Here is a 25,803-nt window from a genome sequence, read left to right as displayed (position 1 = left end):
CTGGTTTGGGGTGTGTCTGCCCCTGCTGGCAGTTGCCTGGGCCCGTGCACGGCCCTGAGAGTCCCCTGCATGCCCAGTGCTCAGGCCCGTGTGTCCAGCACACACTTTGTCCCTCTGCCACCCCCCCCCAGCTCTCCCGTTCCTGGGGCCCTTCCTTTCTGTGTTGGGGGTGGCCAGGAGACCTCCTGGGGATGGAAGGCCTAGTGTGGGGGACAGTGGTCTGCCGGAATGTGGGGAGACAGCCCCCTGCTTGGGTTGATCCCAGCAGTATTTCAAAGGGCCACCCTAGGTGACCAAGGCTCTGAACCTTTCTGGTGTTCTCCTGAGGAAGTGCTCAGTCCTGAGCCATGAGCGACACTTCCACTTCCCTCTTGGGTTGTCACACAGCAGCTAGGCCACACCTCAGTCCCCTCCCTGCCAGTCAGGCCCTGACCGCTGCCCTTCCCACCCCCAGCTGCTCCCCAGAATTCCTAGCTGTGCTTCAAGGGCCCCCTCCCCGCCCTCCCCATCCCTTGTGGGGGTGTCTAAGGATATGGTGGCCTTTTTCAGGCTTGCTGAAGACCCCGTGCCCGAGGTCTGCATCCCAGAAGCTGACCAGAGGCCGCCGACGGGAGACAAGCTGGCCAATGGGGTGGGACCCGACAAGGGGGCCTGGAATCTGGCGTCGCGCCTCTTCCACCTGGAGGGTTTCCGCAAGTCAGAAGTGGCCGCCTACCTGCGCAAGAAGTAAGGGGCTTGACCCAGGGGACTTGGGTGGGGGCCTCCCCACTCGGGCTACCCCTCCTTGCCCACATCCCCACTGTCCCTGCTGGGCAGTGCTCCCAGCCCCTCTGACCCTGACTCCACCGGGACACACGCATGCGCACGCGTGTATACACACACACACACACACACACACACACACACACACACACACACACAGAGGTAGATGCAGATGAGTCCTAGGGCTGATGCAGGAGCCTTCCCCTTGCAGCCCTGGCCTGTCGGCTGGGTGGGGACTGTGGGTGGCGTCATCTCCCATCTCCCCTGCAGCAATGACTTCAGCCGGGCCGTGGCCGAGGAGTACTTGTCTTTCTTCCAGTTTGGAGGCCAGAGCCTGGACCGCGCCCTCCGGTAGGCGTCCAGGGCCTGTTTGGGGCAGCCAGGGAGGGAGGGGGGAAGGCCGGAGCAGGGAGGCTCAGCCAGGCTGGAATCCGCCAGGCCCTGGGGCCTGCTGGCTGTCCCCGCCCGGGCTCCAGCCTCACTGCTGGCTGACACTCTGTCTGTCCAGGGGCTTCCTGCAGGCCCTTGTGCTCAGTGGGGAGACTCAGGAGCGGGAGCGAATCCTCTACCAGTTCTCCCGACGCTTCCATTACTGCAACCCGGGGCTCTTCTCCTCTGTGGGTAGGTGGCGGCTGGCCGGGGTCGGCGGCGGGGCGGGGTGCACAGGCCAGGCATGGGGCCTCTAGGAAGATGGCTGGGATGTGTCGTCTGTCTGTGGAATGCACTGCGTAATGTCTGGTATGTGTGTGTGTGCACACACGTGCACACACATGTGCATGTGCATGCATGCATGTATGTGTGTGAGAGAGAAAGTGTATGTGCATAGGAGTGTGTGTGAGTATATGTATTGTGTGAGTGTGAGTGTATGTGTATGAGTGTGTATATAAATGAGTGTGTGAGTATTGTGTATGTGTATTGTCTATTGTGTATTGCATACAATATTGTATATTTGTTTATACAATATTGTATAAACACAATTGTTTTATATGAGTGTGTGTATGTGTGTGTGTGTGTGTGTGTGTGTGTGTGTGTGTGTGTGTGTAGCGGGCATGGAGGTGGGGCTGAGGAGAACCAGAGCATCTGGGATCTGTGTGGGCAGCATCCCTGTTCCAACAAGCTTTCTCCGGCCAGATTGCGTCCACACCTTGACCTGTGCCATCATGCTACTTAATACGGATCTGCACGGACAGGTGAGGGTGTGGTGGGGTTCAGCCATGGGCTCCAAGGCAGGGCTGTGGGTGCTGTAAAGGGGGGAGTGGAGACCAGAGGCTGGGGGGCTGTGTTTATTCTGTTGGAACTGGGGTGAGAGCTGCTCCCCCCTCTCCCTGCGGCCACAGAACATTGGGAAGAGCATGAGCTGCCAGGAATTCATCACCAACCTGCACGGCCTGCAAGACGGCGGGAACTTCCCCAAGGAGCTGCTGAAGGTACAGTCCTCGGGGGGGCTCAGTGCCCACCCCTGCCCCTGGCATCCTAAGGGAAGTGCTGAGCTTGGGACCAGCTCTGCGTAAACCCCCTGGGAGCAGGAAGGAGCTTGGTGGGAAGGCTCCTCCAAGGGTGCCTCCGAGAGCCAGTGCAGACTTGTGAGTCTGGCTGACTCCAAATCTCTGCACCTGAGACCCCCCCAATGCTTAACTAGGCCCCGAGTGACACGGAGGCCTGTGGCATTTGAGAAGCACCAGCTTTCGGGTCTCTAGGTGGGCACCTGAAAAGGCTTCAGGGGCTGGAACAATAGTACTGCGGGTAGGGCGCTTACCTGGCACACAGCCAACTTGGGTTCTGTCTCCAGCACCCCATATGGTCCCCTTAGCCCCTCCAGGAGTGATCCCTGAGTGCTGAGCCAGGAGTATGCCCTGAGCATGCTGGAGATGCTCCAAAACAAAACAAAAAACCAGAACGAAGCTTTGGGTTTTGTACCTGGTTTGATTTCTAGTCTCAGGCTGCCTCTCCTCTGCTGACCGCAGCTCCCTTGGGGATGGTCACTATCCAGCCGCGTTGTTTTCACCCGATGCCCAGCACACAGCCTGCCTGTTCTCAGGGGCCACAGCTCCTGTGCTTGCGTCTCATTGGAGAACCTCCCTCCAACGCTAGAAAGTGCCAGGCATGCTACGTGGCACTGCCAGGACCACAGCCAACACAATGCATCTCACAAGTCCTCTTCCTTCCTTAGGTCATTCATTCATTCGTTCGTTCGTTCGTTCACTCCCTCATTGCCCACCACCCACTGGGTTGCTGTGGGCTGGTCTGTCTCTGGGAGACCTCCAGGTGGGATCACCCAGAGAATGAAGGATGAGACTTGCTCTCGTCCCGCCATTGTCTCTAGGACTCAGTCTGGGCCCAGCAAGTGGCAGAGACTCTTGGTCGTTCATCCACCTGTTAGTCCGAGCCTCAGTCCCTCCCTGATCAAACACACAGACACAGGGCAGCAGTGAAGGGGGCAGAGGCAGACTACATACCCCTCCTCACTCAGCCCTGCCACTTCTCTGCTCCTATTCCAGGCCCTCTACTGGTCTATCCGGAGTGAGAAGCTCGAGTGGGCCGTGTAAGTATGACCCCCCAGCCCCTCCCTTCCAGCTCGGGGCCTGTCCTCCATGCACTTGCCCCTGGAACATTCAAGACGCTTGGGACCCTGGACAGGGGCATCCTCTGCTGGTGGGGGGATGGGAGAGGGAGCCCAAGGCATAGCCTTGGGGCACAGGATGTGCAGGGGTGGGCAGCCATGTGGAAGAGCTGCAGGCTGCTGGGCCGAGGTACACCCCCCGTGACTGTAGCCATTGGTAAATGAACAGACTGGTTGAGTCCCTCGGAGGAATTCTTTACCAGGAGGGCCTCAGGGCTCGCACCCCATGAGACCGCGGCCAGTCTCAGCTGGATTCTCTGGTGTCCAGGGATGAGGAAGATGCAGCCAGGCCTGAGAAGGCCCAGACTTCGTCCCTGGCTGGCAAGCTATGCAGCCCGCTCCTGCAGCTGGCGCAGGAACCCACGGCGCCCACCTACAAGAAGGGCATCCTGGCACGGAAGATGCACCATGACGCCGATGGCAAGAAGAGTGAGTGTCTGCGGCTCTGTTCGGGGCCTCGAAGGCCGTGGCCAGGGTGCAGGGCAGCACCCACATGCCTCACCTGTGGCCTGGGCTGCTGTGTCAGCTCCCAAGGCTGCCAGACCAAGCAAGCCTAGGTAGTTTGCACCCCAGGGCCACGGGTAGGCAGAAGGGCTAAGCTCCACTTCCCAAATGGGGTGTGGGAGGTGGGGTGCAGCAAAGTGAAGGCTCCCCAAGAAATCATGGTATCCACACTGAACTTTTGAGGGGCAAGAGGGCCTGGGTATCTGGAGCTGGGAAAAGGGATCCCCCTCTGAGGGCAGAGCAGGCGTCCTCTGCTCTGAGCACAGGTTGCCGCATCTGGGGCCTCCCTCCTCCATGGCAGGAAGTTTCAGAGTAGGCCGCGGCCAGGCCAGACCAGCAGGGAAGCCGTGGGGCATGGGGCATGGTAGCCAGTCATGAGGCTTGACCATGGGTAAAGCTGGAGGTGCTCGAAGGAGGCCGGCCTTGTCCTGCCCGAGGAGTACCCAGACCCTGGGCATCCCTAGAAGGGCCCAGGGAGCAGCTGAGTGCAGCTGAGGTTGGGCCAGGTGTGTGCACACACGTGTGTGTGTGTGTGTGTGTGTGTGTTTGTGTATGTGTGTGTATAAGGGGACATGTGCCTGTCTGTGAAAATGTCCCCATCATGGGTAGTTTGTAAGCACGTCAGCCTGGAGGCGTGTGCCTGCCTGCCCCTGGCTGGGTCTTTGTGGGCCCCCAGAGGGGATTGTGAGTGTCCGGAAGGGCCGCTGACCATGCCCGGACCACCGCTCACCACCTCCCACTTTGTTCCCCACAGCGCCCTGGGGCAAGCGTGGCTGGAAGATGTTCCACACTCTGCTTCGCGGGATGGTCCTCTACTTCCTGAAGGTACAGAAGGCAGCTTGGCCTCTTCGGGGCTGCGTGGAGTGTGTGTGTGTGTGTGTGTGTGTGTGTGTGTGTGTGTATGGAGGGGGCGGCCTGGGAAGGGCGGGCAGCTGTGACGGTCCCCTTCTGTGCTGTGTGGCAGGGAGAGGACTGCAGCCCTGAGGGGGAGAGTTTGATCAGGCAGATGGTGGATGAGCCCGTGGGGGTGCACCACTCCTTGGCCTCCCCGGCCACCCATTACACCAAGAAGGCGCACGTCTTCCAGCTGCGAACGGCCGACTGGCGCCTCTACCTCTTCCAGGCACCGTGAGTTGGGTGGGTGGGCAGTGGCTACCGGCTCGCCCCTGGGCTCCCCTGCCCCCTGCTGCTGGCTGGGCTGGGGGACGCAGAGAGCCCCTCACTCTGCAGCCGGAGACCTTCAGCCTCACCTGGCAAGGGGGTGCTCCCTGCTTCCCTGTGCTTCGTCAGCCTCTTCCTGCGGAGAGCAGGCGCCGCCGCCCAGAGGCTTCTGGGAAGTCACTAACAAGGGATCGTGGCTTGGCACTTGCTGTAAAAACTGATGGCTTCCCACCTCAGAGGAAACTCCCGCAAGCGATAGACAGTGGCTGCGGCGAGCTGGCTCCAAGCTTCTCTGCTGGCAGAGCCTGGGAGTGGGGGGGCGCTCAGGGTGGAGTTGGCAGGGGCAGGGCCCCACAGCCTCTTCTGCCCACAGCACTGCCAAGGAGATGGGCTCCTGGATCGCCCGCATCAACCTGGCTGCGGCCACACACTCGGCACCGCCCTTCCCAGCTGCAGTGGGCTCCCAGCGCAGATTTGTCCGGCCCATTCTGCCCATGGGGCCTGCCCAGAGCTCCCTGGTACTCCTCCCGTCTTCCGCTAAGGGGTCTGGGAACGTGGGTTGGGGGGAGGGGGGCGGTGCACACTGGGATGTGGGGACCTGGCACCCCAGGTTCTGCACCTACAGCACAGGCGGGAGGGTCTTTTCATGGTGGGGGTGGGGGATGCCTGGCCATGCTCAGGGCTCCCTCCTGTGGTTCTTGGGAGACCCAAATGAGGTACGGGGGGGGGGGGGGGGGGGGAGGGGGGCAACTCAGGTGGGCCGTGTGCACAGCGCCTCCCAGCGGCCCTGTAGTTTTCGCCCAGGTGGGGCACTCGGGCCAGCTTTTCCAGGCCACTCTGTTCCCAGGAGGAGCAGCATCGGGCCCACGAGAACTGCCTGGATGCTGCCGCCGACGACCTGCTGGACCTGCAGAGGAGGCTGCCGGAGCGGCGGGGCCGCAGCCGCGAGCTGGAGGAGTACCGCTTGCGGAAGGAGTACCTGGAGTACGAGGTGATGGCCCAGCCCACTGCTGCCCTCTGCCGCCCTCCTGTGGCCTTGTCCCGCCTCGGCGCTCTGGGAGTCCTGTGACCGCTGGCCGGGCCCCAGGGTCCCAGAGGAGAACTCCCGAGGCACAGGCCAGACTTCGGGGAGTGTGTGTTTCTGCGCGGCAGACCCTCACATCTTGCCCTGGGAGTGCAGAGCACCGCGTGTCTGGAGATACTCTTAGCGGGGGCTATGTAGATGTTCTCGTACATATATGTACATAGTTCATACATGTGTATAGCACAGCACTGTATCGCTGTCATCCCGTTGCTCATCGATTGGCTCGAGCGGGCACCAGTAATGTCTCCATTGTGAGACTTGTTGCTGTTTTTGGCATATCCAGTACGCCACGGGTAGCTTTCCAGGCTCTGCCATGTGGGCGGATACTCTCGGTAGCTTGCCGGGCTCTCCGAGAGGGATGGAGGAATCGAACCCAGGTCGGTTGCATGCAAGGCAGATGCCCTACCTACTGTGCTATCGCTCCAGTCCATACATGTGTATACAAAATACTTTTAAGAGTAGACAGTTCGGCCTTGAGTAACCGGGATGTGGACTGGGCAGGTCCACTTATGAGTAGATAATTTTCTGTCTGCTGGTTCCTCATTCTCAGATTCAGTGAGCTGGAATTCAGAGATACAGGCCCTGTGTATATGCAGGAGCAGCGCTGAGGGAAGCTATTGATGACACCTGACGTATTTTAGGTTGCAGGACATGGGCACACCTCACCCCTGCATTATTTAGGAGGCAACTTGAATTTGATTTTCCTTAAATTAGAAATTTAGCTGAGTTCACTGTATGACTGTATCACTGTCATCCCGTTGTTCATCTATTTACTCGAGCGGGCGCCAGTAATGTCTCCATTCATCCCAGCCCTGAGATTTTAGCAGCCTCTCCTTACTCACCTTTCCCAATGATTGGAGGCTCTTTCAGGGTCAGGGGAATGAGACCTGTTATTGTTACTGTATTTGGCATATCGAATACACCATGGTGAGTTTGCCAGGCTCTGCCGGGTGGGTGGGATACTCTCGGTAACTTGCCGGGCTCTCTGAGAGGCATATGTGTGTGTGTGTGTGTGTGTGTGTGTGTGTGTGTGTGTATGCACACACATATATATTTCCCTTTATGATGATGTGTCGCACGGCTGCAAAGCAGCCACGCAGTCCAGGAACATGTTCACTCATGTGTGCGCCTCAGCCCGAGCGTGTGAAAAGCGACCTGAAGCGTGGTGGCAGTTGGGTAGTAGAGGTCGGCTGCCGGGACTGGGTATTTTGGGGCGGGGAGGGCTCTTATCCACCCCCCTAGCTGAGTTAGTCCCCCTGATATCTCCCTAGTAACAATAGGTAATATTTGGGGAGCTGGTATTGATTATGTGGATTATTCATGTATTTTGCTGACAACTCTGCCTTTTGGGTCCTCATTCCCAGCTCACAGCTGGGGACTGAAGGATGGAGAGATTCCATAGCAGATTAGAGCATGCGCCCTTCCAGTCCCTCACAGGATTCCTGGGGGGTCGTGACTCTGGAATGATCTTCCTTAGCTCAGTGACGAAGGACAAAATGCCTCGCTGCCACCCACCATCTCACGTCCCTGCATATTCAAGGGCCCTAAGCAAGAGGGACCCGTGAAGGGTGTGTTAGGAGTGAGGGTCAGCGGCCATCCAAAGGCATCAAGCAGAGAAGGAAGCTCAGGATCAGGGGTGCGTCCTGCTGTGCCCTGCTGCCCGCCGACCCATCCATCTGGCCTGTTGGTGGCTTGTCTGGCTGAGCTCACCCCTGTCTAGCTATGGGGGTCTGCCAGGGACCCCGGCACAGCCTGCAGAAACCCAGCCTCTCCCCACGACCAGCTAGAATCATTAGCAAGTGCCTGGCCCTCCTGTGTTTTCCTTCTTTTGAAGTTTTCACTTGTAGTTTGGGGCCTCCCAAGGTGCTCAGGGGGCCGCACTGGTGAACCCACTGGGCCATGGGTGCAGCACCAGGACTGGAGGAGGGGGCGCTAGGGCCTTGGGGCTGCACCCCGGGGTGGTTGGGGGCCTCTGGGGCTGCACCTGTAGTTGCCGAGAATCAAAGCCCGGCCCCTCCCGGCCCTCATGCCCCTCATGCCCCTCTCTGCAAAGCAGAGTTGATGCTTGCCGCTGAACCTCCCAGGGACCAGGCCCAAGGCACGGGAGGTGGGAGTGGGGGCCCAGCCGTGGGGAGACTCTGCGGTGGTTACCAGCCTCAGGAGCAGACAGATGAGGCTAGTTGGCGGCAGCTTCTCCAGATGTCAATTGTTAAAATGCTATTCCAAGCCAATTAGGGCTGAGTGCAGATGTGCGCACTGTGTGTGGATGTGTTGGGGAAGGGGGCGGGGGGTGGTGGCAGCCCCGATCTCAGGCAGAGGGGGCGGGTTCGGATGGTCTTCCCAGGATGTGGCCTAAGCCCTAAGCATGTCCGTCACCACAGTGGGTCCTCACGGGGTCCCGGGGGTTCTGCAAGACCCGGCTGCTTCCGTGTGCCACAGCGCCCACCGGAGCCGCCCCCTCTGGCGCCTTTGGGGACCTGTGACCGGAAGCCCGCGTGTGGCTAAGGCGACGGGGCGGGTGTGTTGCAGAAAAGCCGCTATGAGACCTACGTGCAGCTGCTGCTGAGCCGTCTGCACTTCCCAGATGAGGACCTGGACCTGTGGGAGGAGCAGCTGGCCCAGGAAGCGTGCGGCACCCGGGAGCCCAAGTCCAGCCTGAAAAAGTCTCACTCCAGCCCGTCCCTGCACCAGGACGAGGCCCCCACCACGGCCAAGGTGAAGCGCAACATCTCAGAGCGCAGGACCTACCGCAAGATCATCCCCAAGCGGAACCGCAACCAGCTGTGAAGCGGGTGGCCCCCCCCGATCCCCCTCCCCTGCCTGGCCGGGCCGGCCTGAGGGTCCGAGTCCCCTCGGGGCCCTTCTCCACAGGACACTGCACACTGCTCTGTGGGTGTCCACTGCTGTGCACCCACAGCTGCCCTGCCCACTCAGCCCTGGCCTGTGGGAGCCAGACGGGACGTGAGGACACTCTCCCAGACTGTGTGTAGCCCATCGGCCTCTCCAGAGTCTGGTGGACCTCAGTGCCCATGCCAGCTGCTGTGTGCTGGTCTGTGAGTCAGTTCAGTGGCCCGGGCCGGCCTCGGACACGCAGCACCCAGAAGTGGAGGCCTCTGTGTGGGACTGTGGGGGGTGGGGGGGAAGATGGGGAGTCGGGACAGGAGGAGACTGAGATGGGGCAAGGCAGAGACCAGAGAGGGGATTCGGGGGGGGAGATGGGGAAGAGCTGGGGGGACAGAAATAGACAGGGGAGAGCCGGAGAAGGGGGGAAGAGGAGGGCAGGGGAGCTTCGGCTCTGAGGGTGGCCTTCGCTCCAGAATCAGGAGGCCCCTCGCAAGGTACTTTGAGAGCCCCCAGTCCGCCTCTGGCACAGGACATAGGACAAGGGTCTCTTCTAGGACTCCTGCATCTAGTCAGGACTTCTGTCTCACCCCCAGGCCTCGCTGAGCCTCTGGCCCGCCTTGGGCCTTTCCTGAGGCAGGCAGGGGGATAGCCAGCCTCTCCCACTCGGGGTGAGGCCACGGGTGGGGAGGCTGGAAGGAGCAGAATAAGGGCCTTGGTGGCCCCGGGGAGGGCACGGGTCACGAGGTTGGGAGATGGGAGCAGCAGCTCAGGCCCTGGGTGGGGAGTGTGAGAGGGTCAGCATAGGCTCTCAGCATGCCCCATCCCTAAGAGCCCCGGTTCTGAGGGGCACCAGCACCCAGCCTCTCCTCCCTCCCCAGCGGGCAGCTCACAGGACCCTGGGCGGTCCTATGGGCTGCCCTGTGGCTGCCTCTCAGCTGACCCTGCTCTGTGGTGGGGCCGGGGGTGTTCTGGAGCCCGAAGGACCCAAAGCCCTCCCTGTGGGAAAAAGGCTGGGCCGGAGAAGCAGCCACCATTGTCTCTGTTCAGCCAAGTGTGCAGGCAGGCCGCCCGCCAAGAGGGGCCTCTCGCTGCCCGCTGCCTGACGGATGGCCTCTGTGGCCTTCCTGCTGGGCTGCCTCCTCCCTGCCAGGCCCGTGAGCAGCCCCGGGGCCTGGCACGCCACCAGGTGGTGCTGGCTCTGGGAGCCCCGAGGAGGGTCAGAGCTGGGCCATGCACAATAAAGATGGGCTGACAACCAGGAGGCCGCTCAGGTGTGTGGGGCGGGCGGCAGGTGGGCCTGAGAAACGGGGCCTTGCGTGGCTGCAGGCTGTTCCCTTGTCCCCGGAGTAGCTCTGGTGTGTGTGTGTGTGTGTGTGTGTGTGTGTGTGTGTGTGTGTGTGTGTGCATCTGCATGCGTGCGTCTGCACATGTGTCTGCATGTGTGCACGTGTCAGTGTGTGCATGCATGCGCCAGCCTTTGTATGCATGCATGTGTGTACACGTGTGTGTGTGTGTGCAGCTGAATACGCCAGTCCATGTCTGCATATCGTGTTCACGACTGTTCACGATTGTTCATGGCTCCCACACTCACAGATCTGTGACAGCTGGAGGGTGCTCCCACATCCTCCGTCCAGCCCCTGGTGCATTCCCCAGAGGAGCCCCAGAGGAGGTCCACTTTGCCCGGGGCAGGGTTTGGGAGCTCGGCCATGATTGAAATAAGCCCCTGACCACCAGGAGGAGGTGATGCCGGGCTCTGTGCTGCCCAGCCATGAGTGCAGAGACTGCTACATCTTGTGGCGGAGCAGCAGGAGACACTTGAGCCCCCCCTCTCCCAGGGTCTGACTCAGCCGAGCAGGACCAGGAGCTGATGCAGTTCTTCCCGTTACTAGTGTGTGAGGGCGGGTCATGGCCACAGCAACGTCCACCTGTCTCTAGCATCAGGCAGACGTGATGTGGCCCTGGAACTGAGGCGTCCATGCGGGGGGGTGGGGGGGCGTGAGTACATCCTTTGACATCGCCGACCACGCCCCTCGAGGCTCACCTGAGACCTGCAGAGCTGACTGGTCTTGCCTTGTGTCTGCAATTGCGGAACTGCCGCTGGCACATGTGGCCACTAGGGGGCGGACTTGCCTCTTGCTGACTTCCACCGGCCTGGTCAGGCTTAAGCCTTGGTGCCAGGCAGCCTGAACCTGGGCCTTCTTCCCACACTCCTGAACCCACAGTGGCCCAGACCAGACCTCCTGCTAGCTGGGGACGTTCTACCAGACAAGTGGTGAGACTTTGACATCACCCTGCAGATGGAGAGGGACAGAGAAACATTTCCGGAGCCTGTGGGGTCAGCCTACGGTGGGGCCTGTAACAGAACTCTCCGGTACACGGAAGGCTGTCACGGAAAGTGAAAACCGAGAAACCCCTAGACCTGCTCCCTCCAAGCCCAGTGCTGAGGGTGGGCCAGATGGAACTCCACTAGCCTGCTTCTGACCTTGTCTCCACCCCGACCTCCTCCTCAATGTGGGGTCAGAGCCGGGGAGTTTCCTTTCCAGGGGGTCTGGAGGGTTGGGGGGGGGTCGGTCTTCGGGCCCCGGTACACAGCAGGCCAATTCCACAGCATCTCTCTGCTGTGACTGTCCTCTATGGCCCGGTGCCAGGGAAACACAAAAGATCACAGGTCCTTTGTGGACTCTGAATCCGGGGGAGACAGCCAGTGGGATGAGCAGGGGCTGGAGGGCGGGGCATGAGGCTGCACCCCGTGTGGTGTGGAGTGTGGGTTCCAAGCCCACCCTTCGGGAGACCGCCTGGGAACCTCGAGTGATGGAAGTGAAGTGACTGAGGCCCGCTGCTAGCATCCAGCTATGCCTCACCTTTGCTGGCCCCAATGGTAGACAAACAGACACTTCCGGAACCTCCAGAGAATCTTGGGGCTCCTTACTTGCTCCTTCCTCCTGCTACCCCCACCCTCTGGGGTGCTCATCCTTGGGAATCACTGGAGACCACCCCTAGGACCCTCTGCCAACACCTTTGCCTCCTGCTTTGCTGGGTGTGGTGCCCACTCACCAGCCAAATGCTTTCCGCCCACCTCCCTCCCTCCTTCCCTTGTCTGGAGACCAGGCCGAGGGGCTCCTGTGCTCCTTTTGGGGTTGGCCCCCACCCCCCGCCCCCAGCTGGCACACTCCCCCTTTCCCTCCAGAGACCTCTCACTCCTCCCTCAGGCCCTTGTCTGTGAGCCTCCTCCTCTCTACTCCGTGATCTTACCTCGCAGACAACTTCAAGTGCATCAGTGTCCAAAGCAAAAACCAGCAGAAAATCCAGCCTTTCCTCCCTTTTCTCCACTCCCCCAGCGTGCCACGGTGGACGTCTGCATCTGTCTAACTTTCCCCCCCCTGCCCCCATTCCTATCCACACCTTCCACCCCTCAGGGTGAGCTAGACCCTGGCTCTTCTCTGCTGGAGTCTTCAGCCTTCAGCTCCCAGTGGTCACGTGACGCCAGACCTGCAGCAGGCCCCGGGCCATCAGCCCCAAGGAGCCAGGCTCTGGGCCTGAGCCCCAGGGTACCCACCCCAGCTGTCTGGCCGCAGTCTGTTTGGCTTCTTCTCTATAAAGGGGATAATAATGCATTTTACCTCATAGGAGTTTCATGAGGATTAAGAAAAACTATGCAAGTAAACATCCCAGAACAATGCTTGGCACAGAGGAAACCTGGGCAGGTTACTTATTATGATCCAACCCCTCTGGCCTCACCTCATGCAAACACCACTGCCACACACACACACACACACACACACACACACACACACACACACACACACACACACACACACACACACTGCTGGGCCAGGTGTAGGTACTGCTTTGGGATTGGGCCTCTGCCTTCTGTCACCCACCCGATTGGGAATTGCAGTAACTAATCTTAGCTCTCATGGACGTCAGCAGGAAAAGACTGGTTGTCTCCAATAACTGATCTGTCCAGGTCAGGTGAGGTTCCACACTGAGCCGTTGACACCACTGACTTAATCCAGGACTGCACCACTGGGCCACGCTGCCATCCCAGGTGTCTCTTGCTCTTCCAGGCCTGACCTCTTGGGCCTTGGAGCAGGATCACCGCTCTTGCGAGACACCAAGATGGCCCTGGGAGCTCCCAGCCCTCCATCTCCTAGGCACGCATCCAGTGCCCAATGTATCTCTTTCTTAAGAGTGTCAAGTTTAAGTCCAGAGAAGTAATCTCTGAACAACTCAACTTAAGCCATGAAACCCATCTCGGAGCCAGCCACCAAGGTCAGGGGAGGGGACTTGGAGCCTTTCTTCTCTCCCCCTATCTCCCTCTCTCTCTCTTCTGATCCCTCTCCCTCTCCCTCTCCCTCTCCCTTTTTTCCTCCCTCTCTCCCTCCCTCTCCCTCTCCCTTTTCTTCCTGTCTCTCTCCTTCTCCCTCCTCACTCTCTCTCCTCCCTCTTCCTCTCTTTCTCTCCCTCCCTCTCTCTCTTTCCCTTCCTCCCTCCCTCTTTCTCTTTCTCCCTCTCCCCCTCTCTCTTTCCCTTTCCCTCCCCTCTCCCTTTCTCTCTCTCTCTCCTCTCTCTCTCTCTCTCTCTCTCTCTCTCTCTCTCTCTCTCTCTCTCTCTCTCTCTCTCTCTCTCTCTCTCTCTCTCTCTCTCTCTCTCATGATTCCACAGCATCTCCTCTGCTGTGACTGTTGTCTATGGCCTGGTGCCAGGGAAAAGCCAAAGCTCCCAGAGGCCTCCCTCCTTTGTGGGCTCCAAGTCTGGAGAAGGCAGCAAGTGGGATGTCCCCAGGGCTGGAGGTTTGGGGACAAGACACGGCAGTGAGGGAGGGAAGCTTGGGCCTAAAGTTTCCCAAAGATGGGGAAACCTCTAGTGGCGGTTAGTTTCCCTTCCATGGCAGGCCCTGGCCAAGAGCCCAAAACCTAGGGGTGAAATACAAAAGCCTCAGACCTCGAGACTATCTTCCCCGGACATCCGTCCGCTTCTCCCAGCCCTTCAGCCTTCCTGTATGCTTCATTTCTGCCTTTCCTCTGCCCGCCTTTCCCGACACTCGGCTCTGCCTTTCCGGAGGTGCAGGCCTGGCCAGCTGGCCTAGCCGACTTCAGCCTTGGGGCCGGCCTCTGGGAACCTCTGCTGAACTCCGGCTCTGCCAGATCTCGGCTCTGAACTCCAGACAGGAGTTCTAGCCACGGGACTAGATTCTCCATAAATGATGATACCCTTGACTTCCCTGTCTCCCGTGTCCCTGCCTAGGGCCCCAGGGTCTCCTGAGTCCTTGGCTTGGAGCTCAGGAAGCCTGACTCCTGCTGCTGGCGTGGCCTCTGACATTGTAGACAAGGCCACGTGCTCCTCCGTGGTAGTTCTGACAATCCTAGCACAAAAGAGAGGAGGCGAGGGAGACAGAGGCCTTCTTGGGTCAAGGTATTCTGCCCGTGGGGGCTTACGCAGGTGACAGTGCACAAGAGCTACTCTTTTTTTTTTTTAATTTTAGTAGATTTTATTATTATAGTTTGGGTAACTTATAATAGTGTTATCATTTTTTCCCTAGTATTTTTTTTAATTTTATTGAATCACTGTGAGACAGTTACAAGTTTTCATGTTTGGGTTACAATCTCACAATGATCAAACACCCATCCCTCCACCAGTGCACATTCCCCACCACTGATATCCCCAGTATAGCCCCCCTTTTCCCACCCTCCCTCTGCCTCTATGGCAGACAATATTCCCCATACTTTCTCTCTACTTTTGGGCACTATGGCTTGCACCACAGACACTGAGAGGTCAGCATGTTTGGTCCATTATCTACTTTTGGCATGCATCTTCCACCCCACAAGAGCTACTCTTTTTTTTTTTGCTTTTTGGGTCACACCTGGCACGATGCACAGGGATCACTCCTGGCTCTGCACTCAGGAATTACCCCTGGCGGTGCTCAGGGGGCCATATTGGATGCTGGGAATGGAACCTGGGTTGGCCGCGTGCAAGGCAAACACCCTACCCGCTGTGCTATCGCTCCAGCCCCAAGAGCCACTCTTGTATCTGTGCTTGGAGATCGACTCTGCACCCCACCCCCACATGCCGACCACCTGCTCAGCCTCTCGACAGTCACCCCACCCAAGACGTTCCCCCTGAGGATGCTTTCCTGCTGTGCTTCTGCGGACACCCCAGAATGGAACGCCTCGTGGTCCCGGACTCAGGGCCCAGGTGACTGGAGTCCTTCAGAGCTGAGAGGCAGGGAGAGGGAGGTCCTGCTGCTCCCGAGACCCAGAGCATCGCCACCTGGGAACTGCCACCTGGTCAGTGGCTGCCGTGGCCCTTCCATGCTGCCACCAGGATTCCCAAGGCCGAGTTACGGCTCAGGAGCTGCTCTGCCCTTCTAGCCGGTGTTTTCCACCACCCCAACGACAACACTTGCTTTCTTATTTGTCTTTTGCTAATTTATTGCATGCATTTCCTATGAGCTGTCTCAAATCCTCTCTGGAATAAGGTGGGGAATACATTAATATTTAAAATAAGATAAACAAAAATGTCAGAGTGTGTCTTAGGGTGGAAATTCCTTAAGGGCAAAGGACCATGTCTGTTTATATAGCACCTGGCACAGTGTCAAATTGAGGCTTAACAAATGAATTTTGATGAAGAGGGAGAAGGAAGCTGCTTGCATGAAGATACTGAGATTTAGCCCCTCGCTGCCCCTAGCCGACACCCCCTGCACCGGGGGACTCACCTCCCCCACTCCTGGGCATCCTCCCGCTCACCGTCAGCCTCTCCAGCTCTGCGCTCCCTGGCCAGAACCCTCCTTTCCCCACCCAAACCTCCTTCCCCACCTCTCACTCGGGGCTGCCCCTCTCCCCGAAGTCCTCAGCCCACCCTCTTGCCCCCTTTCTCAGCCCTTTGGGTTCCACCCAGGCAGGGCAGCTGCACGCTTGGTGCTTGGAAATGCCAACAGGACGAAGCCACTGAGGTGCCAGCCTGTGGCCCTGTGTGTGCCTTGGCCCAGCAGGGGCCTCCAGCCAGGCGGGGACCTGGCGGCAGAGGGGGGGAGAGGATAAGCCGCTTCAAAACTCCAGATGCAGCAGTTAAAAAGAGGACAGAGGCAATGATCCTTCAAATTGCCACATCTGTATAATCTGCCTTTTATTTTCTGCTTCATGAAGTTTTATTTCCTATTATTTATTCACCTCCCCGCCCTCCCCTCCCCCGCCCCCGCTCCTCCTTAGCAGGCGACATGCTCCATGGGCCCCAAGCCTTGGCCTGGGCCTGGCCCACCCCACCGGGGCTGGGGGGGGCGGGGAGTGGGAGCCAGCACCTGCTCCCCCTCTGCTGACTGGCTCCCTTCCCCATCATTGTGTTGCAGCCCGCCCCTCCCCCAGCCTCCATGTGGGACTGGAGACTTGGTCCCCGCAGGCAGGAGGTAGGGCCTGTCCCCAAGGCCCAGACCAGAGCCCTGAGCCCCGAGCACGAGCGCGTACAGGGAAGTAGAACCCCAACATCACCTCGACCTCCACTTGCTTCCCCACGCCTCCTTTCTGCTCTGGACTTGTGCTCCCTCCAGCCCCTTGGAGTGGTGGACCAGGCCCCTAGCCTGATGCAGGGGGGAGGGCGTGGAGAGAGGAAGCAGGGGTCGAGGTAAGCCTGGGGGGTCTTACCGAAGAAATGAATCTCACCTTCTCTCCCCCACCCTTCGAGGTAACAAAGAAACCGGTGACAGAGAGCCCCTCGGCGCCCCCTGGCCCTGTCGAGCTGCAGTGGGCTTGGAAGGCGGACCCTGGGAGTGGGCAGGGGTGGGGCAGGGTGGGGCGGGCTGGTTCTCTCTCGTTTGTTTTTCTGATTTTGTTTTTGTTTTCATTTGGGGGTCACACCGGGCAGGATTCGGGGCTTACTTTTGATTTCACAACTAATACTCCTGCCAGGGACTCGAGAGCACCCATGTGGTGCTGGGGATCGAACCCCAGTAGGCGGCAGAAAAGGCAGTCACCTTCCCCTTCCCCGTGATACTCACTGGGGGTTCGAGGAAAGGGGGCTGACAACTGCCTCCTCCCCCCTCCCCAGAGCAGGACGTTGGACCCCAAGGTAGGGCTGAGGGAAGCAACAGGAGCTTGCTAAGACTCTGGGAATTGCTGGCACCTTAGACTGGTGTGTGTGTGTGTATGTGTGTGTGTGTGTGTGTGTGTGTGTGTGTGTGTATGTGCGCGTGCTTGGTTCCCTTATCCCAGCCAGGCGTTCACTCATTGCCTTACAATGAATACCAGAATAGTCTCATTTCTTAGCTCTGGGGGCATCTTTAAGGTTACTCCCCTCCGCCCCCCACCCCCCAAATAGGTGGTAACTTGGTCCGATTCATCTCTCCTGGGGCCCTGTCAGAACATGTGATCCCTCACATTTAGGTGTTCCCGGGGGGCTGCCACATGAACGGACCCCTTCATGTGGGACCCCACCACTTCTACGGCTCAACTTCTTTTATGGCAGCCAGCCTCAGCTCCCCCGAAGCCCCTGCTTGGCCTGGAATCTTCCAGCAGTCTGGCTTCACTCAGCGAGCTGAGGCAGAACACAGTGCCCTGGGTGGGCCATGGCACCAGAAACTACCCTGCCCCTTCCCCAAACAGAGACGAGTCCAAGTAGGGAGCTAGGGTGTCTGCCTGGTGGAAAGTTACTCCGCAGAGAGAAGGCCTCATACCTGAACCAGTCAGATGAGGACGGCAGTACCTTTCCCTGACCCGGGTGATGACTGAGTCACGGCCGGGCCCCAGTCAGACGCTTTTACACTTGAGGAAACTGACCCGTGGGGAGGTGGCAGGGCGGGGCCCTGGGGTCTTGGCAGTGTCACTCACACCCTCCCAGGGGAGGAGTGGGGCCTGGTCATGACAGAAAAATCCCCAGACCCACAACTCAGCTCTGAGACTGGCAGGCAGGAGTAGAATGGGGGTGGGGGTGGGGATCACCAGCGGGGCGGGGGAGGGGGGGTCACTAGGCCTTACTCTTTCTCTTCCATTTCCGTGTGTTGGGGGCTGGGGTGCTTGCTTGGAAGCACCCTGCTGGTCTCTTGCTGGCTCCCTCTGCCATGGCTCTGAACCCGGGGTCTGGGGCACACTGGCCACAGGAACCGTTGATGATACAGTCCGGCCCAGGGGCCCGGGGATCCTCATCTCACAATCATATATGATGGGGGAGGGGGTCAAGGGGCACTTGGGGTCCTCACTCTGGGGGTTCCCCAGGAAGTCAGAGATGGAAAGGTGGGTCTGCTGAGGTGGAATGTGTGTCTCTGTCCCTGCTCCTGGGGGCCAGGCCTGGGGCTGGGAGTGAGGCTTGCGACCCCTGCACCCCCACCGAGCTGACAAACCTGAGAAAGAGGCACCCGCGCCAGGGCACAGCTCTCACTGCCAGGGGCCAGCTGCCCGCGGGGCCACCTCCTGAACCTGGGAAGCCAGAGACTATGGCGTGCAGGTGGGCCCACCCCACCACACACACACACACACACACACACACACACACACACACACACACACACACACACACACACACACACACAGAGGCTGGCAGGGAGGAGGGAAGCTCATGGGGGGTCGCAGAGGGGGTGGGGGGAGGGTGCTGGCTTCATGCTGGTGCTGCTTTGATTTATCCCTAATGAGTTCTCAGCACATGGCTGCTCCCAGCTCACTCCAGGGGCCGGCACGGCCTCCCGCGGGCCCCAGCCCGCCAACTCCGGAGCAGCCGCCACTCGCTCAGAAAGAGCCAATTTCCACACTGCACAGTCTGCTTCACTCACGGGGAAATCACATTTCCCTGGGAGGGCTGCAGGCAGCGCTTCACTCCCCAGCCTGGCCCCCTGCCACCGGGCACAGATGCACAGAGGTCCACCCCCTCCGCCCCCGCCCACGGGCCACTCCCTGCCCCCGCCCCCGCCCAGGCGGCCCCTAGGCGGCTGCTGCAGCCCCAGGACGCTGCTGAGGCTGAAGGAGGTCCCCCCCCACCAGCTCCAGCTTTCTCCAGGGATGCAGGCTGGGGGCTCTGGGGGCTCAGGGTGAGGGACAGACGTGAGGGCTGCTGCAGGGAAGGAGATCTCAGGGCTCAGGGAACAGGAGTCGCCCCCACAGGAGCCAAAAGGAGAGAAAAAAAGTTGTGAGACTGTGGACACACAGCCGAGGTGATGGGAGAGGGTCAAGATCAGGGCAGGCAGCCCTTTCCACACCCCTGGGAACTAAGGTCCCAAAGGATGGTGAGGGGGAGAAATGGCTTCAGACTGTGCAGAAGAGGGTGGGGCAGCGCTTCATTCCCCAGCCTGGCCACCTGCCACCAGGCACAGATGCACAGAGGTCCACCACCTCTGCCCCCCCCCCAGCCCACGGACCACTCCCTGCCCCCTCCCACTTTAGGCCTGGGCATAAACATCCTCAAGAGGTGAAGACAGGAAGGTGGAAGAGGAGAGGTGGGGAGAGGGAGAGAAGAGGGACAGGGAGAGGGAGGGAGAAAGAGGGAAAGGGAGGGAGGGAGAGAGAGAGAGAGCCTTTGTGGAGGTGGCATTCCCTCTAGTGTCACTCAGTGGCACAAGGTGACAAGCATTGGCACAGAGGGTCACTCAGCTACCCTGCAGGTAGCTATGGCACTGAAAGTTGAGGAGGGGTGTGGTGAGGGGAGCCAGGGAGGGCCTAGGAAAGCGAGGCTCAGGAAAACGGAGGAATCCACACTCAACCCAGCCCCGGTTCGCAGACATCCATCTGGGGCCGGGACCCCAAGCCAAGTTGTGTGTGTGTGAGACTTCCTTGAGTGGCCCTGTCTATGGGCACTGTCCCTCTTCACAAAGCAGTGGTCTGAGGGCTGTGGGAGCTGAGACCTTAGCCTCCAAGTGGCCCTGAGTCCTCTCTTCTCTGTGCCCCTGAATGGGAAGTGGGGCTCAGTGTTGAGAGAGAAATGGGTGTGGATGAGGGTGAGGAGAGTGGAAGGAAGTGTGGGGGTGCCAGTCCCAGCCAGCCTCCCTCTGTCCTGGACTCAGGCCACCAGGCCCCTCCTTCTGCTCTCAGCCCCAAAGGACAAGGTCTTCCTAAATTTCCAGGAGAAGGCTTAGGTTGCTGGGCAGTGGCGGGAGGTGGAGGCAGACCAGGGAGGGGCAGCTGGGCCGCCCTGCTCAGCATCTCCTCCAGCTCCCCTCTGTCAGCACCGAGGTGCCAGCTGCTCCGGTCTGAGCCCTCGACCCAGCCCCTGTTGGGCACCGCGGGGGCAGAATGCGCAGGGCTGCTCAGGGCAGCTCAAGCACAGCAGGCATCAGTCCTGGGAGCAGCACTGGGAGGCAGGATCCCCACCCCACCGTCGCCACACTCACTGGCGCTCCGGGCTTCAACCCTCCTAGGATAGATGAGTCCCGCCTCAGGGCCAGGGCTGGGCGACCAGGCTGGCCTCAGGCAGCTCCGTGTATTAGCGAGAAGCCCACCCAGACCTCTGCGAGGTGATGGGAGCTGGAGGCACTGTGGGCTAGAGAACAGAGGAAGGGGGGCAGCTTGAGGAGACCCCTCCACCCAGGCAGAGGGGGGCTGTCTCCCTGTGCCATGGGACTCCACACTCGAGCCTCAGGACAGCCATTCAGTGGCTACTGAACACCACTCCTGCGCCCTCAGAGAAAGTGTCTGTCACACACCTACCTCAGTGTGTGACACACTACTGAACACCACTCCTGCACCTTCAGAGAAAGTGTTTGTCACACACCTACCTCAGTGTGTGGCACTACTGAACACCACTCCTGCGCCCTCAGAGAAAGTGTCTGTCATACACCTACCTCAGTGTGTGCCTGTCACACACCTACCTCAGTGTGTGACACACCTACACACACTTCTTAGTTCTCCACCTCACTTTCTGGGCTACCCCAACTTCTGTCAACATTGCCCCCGATGCTGGGACCCCTTGGTTGGATGATGGTGGGATACATGGGTGGGTGTGTACTGGTCTGATGGTGGGATACAAGGATGGGTGGGTACTGGTCAGCACCCATGTCCCCCCGCTCCCAGGGGTCTGTACTTCACCTGCAGTGTCCTGGGATGCTCAGCTCACCTCAGAGAAGGAGACAGTTGTTTCTGGGCCAGGTCAGCCCATGGGGAAAGCGTGGCTCAAGACTCTGGTCATTTAGGGGTTGGGGTGGGCCCGTGTGGGCACTGAGCAGTCCTAGAGGAGGGTGGGGCTAAGTGTGCAAAGGATCATTCTGCACGCGTGGGGTGCATCCACCTCAAGGTGAGTCTTGGATAGGGGCTTCCTCCAGCCCCAGAACAAGCAGTGGGTCTGTCTGAGGGCACTCAGGAGCCTGGAGACTATGGGTCACACAGACATCAGTCTGTGATCATGGGATCCATGTGCCCCCTAAGATAAATTTTGCCACTGAAAAGTGACCCCTGTCTCAGTCCCTCTCAGGAGGGAAGTATGAGGGTTGGGCTTTCTCTGTGGTCTCCCAACCTGCGCCCCTCACCCTCCCTGGCACCCCTTCTCTGGGCCCTCCTTTGGGGATGCCGATCTCTGCCTCTGCCTGTGTAGCCTTGGGTCGCGGAGGGGTTTGGGACGAGCCACTCCTGCCTCCACCTGCCTCAGCTGAGACGAGCCCCACTGAGCTATTAACTAACCTGGGCCTGGAGCCAGGGCCAGCCCCTCACTCCAGCTGGTAACATGTGGAAAGGGCCCGTGTAGACTCCTGACAGCTGCTGCGGGTACAGAGCCCTAGAAGGTTCTTTCTAGTGTATTTCCCCTCATGTTCTCGAAAACTCCATAGAAAGGGGTTGTCCAGGCTCCCTCACCACTCCCGTTACCTCTTCACTGTTCAGTCTAGTCAAATCTTCGGGATCAAACGAAAGCAAACAGACCCTCCTCACAGGCCACCATCTCTATGGGGTGCTGACCATGCAGGCATCACTGGTGGCGGTGATGGGGGTGTGGCAGGGAGGTGAGTTCGTAGAATTGATGTGAGACCAGAAGACTGAATGGAATTTCCACCATTTCCCAAGTGCTTCCAAGAGCCAGTTATTTCCATTTTTTTTTCTGGCTCTACGGAGCCTAGGAAAATATCTTCTTCTTTCCCTCCCCCTCACACCAAGCATCCCAGTCTCGTGGGCCCCCTTGATGGTTATGCTGGATCTTGCATCAGCTCATTCTCTGGCATCCTGTAACTAGCCACAGAACAACCTGGGAGCCAAGGATGAGTTCAGCACTGTCTCTTCTCACTTTTCCCTCCCCCTTACTCCGAGCTGGAGAAATCAAAGGATGTACATGGCTTGCCTAGGAAGGGCAAACGGGGAAAGCTAAATCAGAGCTTTGGAGCACGTCCGGTGGTTGACACCCCCCACCCCACAAGCCTGCCCTACTGTGAGCTCTGTGACAACTGGGTTATGGGGGTGAGTGGAGGGGGGTTCTCCTTCCAATTGCAGGAACTTCCTTCCACAGTCAACCTCAGAGCCTGAGACGAAGAGTAATGGTTTATTGAGTCACATGGCAATGGACGAGTGGTTGTTCTTTAAAAAAAAAAAAAGAAAAAAGCATTATCAAGGAGCAAAGCCCGACATAGGAGGGAGACAAGTCACTGAAAGGCCAGAGTTTGGGAGGTGGAAAGAGGAATGCTGGACCCACACAAGCTTCATTTACAGTATTTACAGTCAGGCCTTGGGGGGCAGGAGCCACAGGGCCAGAGAGGGAACCTCCATTGCTGGCTTCCAGGCTGCCTCGGGGGGGTGCTTCGGTTGCGGTGGGCTGGGGTCGCAGGCAGTACAGTTAGCTTGGTGGGGAGGGGTTGCTGTTGGGAGAGGGAAGTGGGTCCCAGCAATCTGTCTTGCTCGGAACCCCCCACCCTGGAGCTGGGGATCTTTGGGAATGTCCATTTCCATCTGCTTTAGGCAGGAGGAGGATCAGGGGGTGAGCTGTGGTCACAGCAGTGGCCACAGGAAGATCTGCTGAGCGGAGCTGTTGTTTGGCTAGTGGCCAGGAAGGAGGTGCAGGAAGACCAAGCAGGCTGAGTCGAGGTGGACAGTTGGGGTCTCAACTCCAGGGCACGTACGAACCTCTCAGAGCAGGGGCGGGGAGCCTTCCCCTGAGAGGGCTGGAAGTGCTCCACACATGGTAATCAGTGAGTGCAGGCCACAGAGCCAGGGAGGTACCCTGGGACGTCCCTCAGCCCCTCCGGGGGCCCCATTTGCCACCCCACCCCCAGCAGCTCCTCAGCTGTTCCCTCTGGTCTCCACACTTCTCCTCCAGTGTAGTCTTGCCCAGAACGGGGGCCGCTGCTCCTTCCCAGGGACTCCCCCCACCCCACCCCTCCACCTTGTTCAGGAGTCTTGGAGGACAGAGTGGCCTTCTCCAAAGTCATCCTGTCTTTCATGGTTCGTTACACCAACCACACGGGGAGTGTGCCGCAATGTTGGACTTGTGGTTATTTTTCATGTAATAAATAAAGATTCCTTTGTGTGACTCTCTGGGGCCTGTCCCCGGCCAAGTCCTCCTGTGGCTTGGAGGCTCCCACTGTCCCCATGGCAACTACAGATGGTCAAAGGCCGTGGCGGTGGTGGGCGGCGCGCTCGACCTCGATGTGGAACTGTAATAATATGGGGAACCTGGACACATTGGGAAAAAAACAACAACACCACCGGTCAGAAGGGGAAATTGCACCGGAGCCTTCTCTGGCATCTGCTAACCTTTAAGACAGCATGAGTTAATCATTCATCCCCCCAGCCTATCTGATCATCAAAGATTAACTCCTCTCCAGCCTTATTTCCGCCTTCTCCGGCCTCACCTCGGAGTTCCTGGCCAGAATGAGAATGGTCACTTCTTGCCCTCCACCCCACTCCCCCAGCCCCCTTCATGACTGATTCGACCTTCAAAATCCTACTTTGAGGGAAGGGATGACACAGCTATGACAGCGGGAAGCACAAGCGCTAAGGACCCTGAGGAGTGTCTCATCCAGCTGTGCCCCAGTTGTGTGGTGCCCGAGGAGCTTCCACACAGCGCCCCGGTGATGCAAACCACAACTGGTCTGGTGGGGTGTGTGTCTGGCGGGAGCCACAGTGAGGTGCTGCGTGCTGGCAGGCTGGACATCTGGGCTGGCTGGGCGGATGGGTCCTCACTCTGGCCTGCCTGGTTGCTTGTGTCCTTCCTAGCTACACACAGCAAAAAATGTAGCTTCCACCTGGACTCATCTGCTCAATCAGCCCCGGGCAGCTACCCCGGTCAGTATGTCTAGAAGGCTGGGGGTAAATGGGTGGGTGGAGCACAGGCCAGCAGTCCCTAAACCCTTGCTTATTTCTGATCTGGTTCTTCCTCTGGGCAACAGATCAGTGCTGCTGGCAAGAGTCCCATAAATGGGCTCCTAAAAGGCTCCTCTTCCCTACTGGGAGCCTTGACGATGAGAGGGCTCTGCCTCTCAGTCCTGGGTGCTGTCTACTTCTGAAGTCAAATCTCAAGAGCTGGATAGAGCCAAGGATTTTCCTGCCAGGGGTGAGTCATGTGTACTTGTGGGGCATTCGGGCAGTCAGTATGGGAAATGGGCTAGCATTTCTGCTTCCGGGAAGAAGGTGGGTTTGGGGTGGGGTGGGGGTGGGAGAGTTCTCCTGTTCTCTGCAGCCATCTGAGCCCTAAAGGCAGGAATTTGACCCCTACTCTTCTCTTGAGCATCCTTGTACTCACTCCTCAGGGTTGAGCCCCAAATCTTGCCACAAGGCGAAGACTTGGGTAGTGGGTGGAGAACCAGGCAGGAGTCTCTCACTTCTGCCTTCTTCCCTCAGACAACAAGACAAGGAATCCACTTTCCCTGTGCCTTCTTGGATTTTCAACAACTCCTCCCCCCACACCAGCCCCAGCACTCCTTCGCACAGAGGCCTCCTAGTTTTCAGACAACTTTTGACCCAGCCTTTCACCCCCACACCACCCCACACAGCAGAGGGCCTGCGTGATCCCCGAGATGACTTACTCAGCAAGCTGGAGTTGGGGAAGCGCCAGGCCTCACCATAGGAGGAGTAGGGGGTATGGCCATAGGCGTTGCCAGAATATTCACTTCCTGTTGGAGGCATACAGGTGAGAGGCTGGTGAGGTGGGCAGCATCCATGGCGGCTAAGGATGGGGAGTGGGATCTATAGGCAAGCGCTGGCGGACAGAAAGAGGCAGGACAGGGACAGTGGACACCCAGAAGGCTTCCATCAAGTCCTTTGAGGCCTCTCAGTCCACAGGATTTTGGAAAATGTGGCTCTAACAGGTGCTTGAGGCAACCCCCCTGTCAAGCTCAGCCCTCAAGGGAACCTCAAGAGGCATAAGTTACTGTGATGTCATTTTTCAGATGTAGGAATTGAAGCTTCAGTGTCTGCAGAGCTGCACACAGGGCATGTGCGTGTGTGAGTGTGTGTGTGCATGCGTGTGCGTGTGCACATGTGAATGTGTGTGTGTGTGTGTGTGTGTGTGTGTGTGTGGGTGGGTGTGTGGGTGGGTGTGGTGGGTGTGTGTAATTGAAGATCAAGGGTGAAAGAAGATGAAGGGAGGGACTCAAAAATACTGTCCTCTGGCTTGGGCACCCATGTCCTTGGCGTTCATTCTCAGGAGTTGTTTGTCTTAGACTAAGTCTGTCACTTTAAGTAAACCCAGTTCATGAATTGAACACAAAATGAATCTGATCACCTCTTTCTATGAGCTGACTCTTTTGGCTTTACTGGAAGATTCTTTCATCAGAGAACGAACTTCAGCATTCCCTGAAGCAACAGCGCTCACCACAGTCCCCCCTCAAATTCCCCCCACCCCCCACCCATCCCCCTCCCAAAGCTGGCCCAGCACTCAGAGCTGACCAAGCATGCTGCCCCTTTATTCACCCACTAGATCCTGTGAGGCCTCTATCAAC

At 58.8% G+C, this 25,803-nt stretch overlaps 2 protein-coding genes across 9 annotated transcripts in view; one reads left to right on the top strand and one right to left on the bottom strand.

The window, feature by feature from the left end:
• Nucleotides 1-9,346, top strand: part of PSD4 (pleckstrin and Sec7 domain containing 4) — a 32,598-nt gene extending 23,252 nt beyond the window's left edge. For 3 of the 4 annotated variants that reach the window (XM_055121479.1, XM_055121476.1, XM_055121477.1), the window contains 12 exons: nt 550-726; nt 1,033-1,113; nt 1,271-1,383; nt 1,894-1,952; nt 2,100-2,189; nt 3,261-3,304; nt 3,651-3,811; nt 4,641-4,711; nt 4,851-5,014; nt 5,421-5,565; nt 5,895-6,038; nt 8,661-9,345. In XM_055121479.1, coding sequence (XP_054977454.1) covers nt 550-726; nt 1,033-1,113; nt 1,271-1,383; nt 1,894-1,952; nt 2,100-2,189; nt 3,261-3,304; nt 3,651-3,811; nt 4,641-4,711; nt 4,851-5,014; nt 5,421-5,565; nt 5,895-6,038; nt 8,661-8,918 — 1,507 coding nt within the window. In that variant the 3' untranslated portion in view covers nt 8,919-9,345. Of the gene's footprint in view, nt 1-549; nt 727-1,032; nt 1,114-1,270; nt 1,384-1,893; nt 1,953-2,099; nt 2,190-3,260; nt 3,305-3,650; nt 3,812-4,640; nt 4,712-4,850; nt 5,015-5,420; nt 5,566-5,894; nt 6,039-8,660 lie in introns of all 4 variants that reach the window. The other variant, XM_055121478.1, reaches the window with a different exon arrangement.
• Nucleotides 9,347-22,413: 13,067 nt separating this feature from the next.
• Nucleotides 22,414-25,803, bottom strand: part of PAX8 (paired box 8) — a 57,963-nt gene continuing 54,573 nt past the window's right edge. For 3 of the 5 annotated variants that reach the window (XM_055122000.1, XM_004609256.2, XM_055122001.1), the window contains exons 11-12: nt 24,889-24,975; nt 23,398-23,536 (exon numbers count right to left, since the gene is read on the bottom strand). In XM_055122000.1, coding sequence (XP_054977975.1) covers nt 24,889-24,975 — 87 coding nt within the window. In that variant the 3' untranslated portion in view covers nt 23,398-23,536. Of the gene's footprint in view, nt 23,537-24,888; nt 24,976-25,803 lie in introns of all 5 variants that reach the window. The other 2 variants (XM_055122002.1, XM_004609255.2) reach the window with 1 other exon arrangement.

Source organism: Sorex araneus, chromosome X, assembly GCF_027595985.1.
Source record: "Sorex araneus isolate mSorAra2 chromosome X, mSorAra2.pri, whole genome shotgun sequence".
NCBI classification, from domain to species: domain Eukaryota; kingdom Metazoa; phylum Chordata; class Mammalia; order Eulipotyphla; family Soricidae; genus Sorex; species Sorex araneus.
The sequence above is the reverse complement of the archived record's forward strand: the minus strand, read 5'-3'. Positions and strand labels throughout refer to the sequence as shown.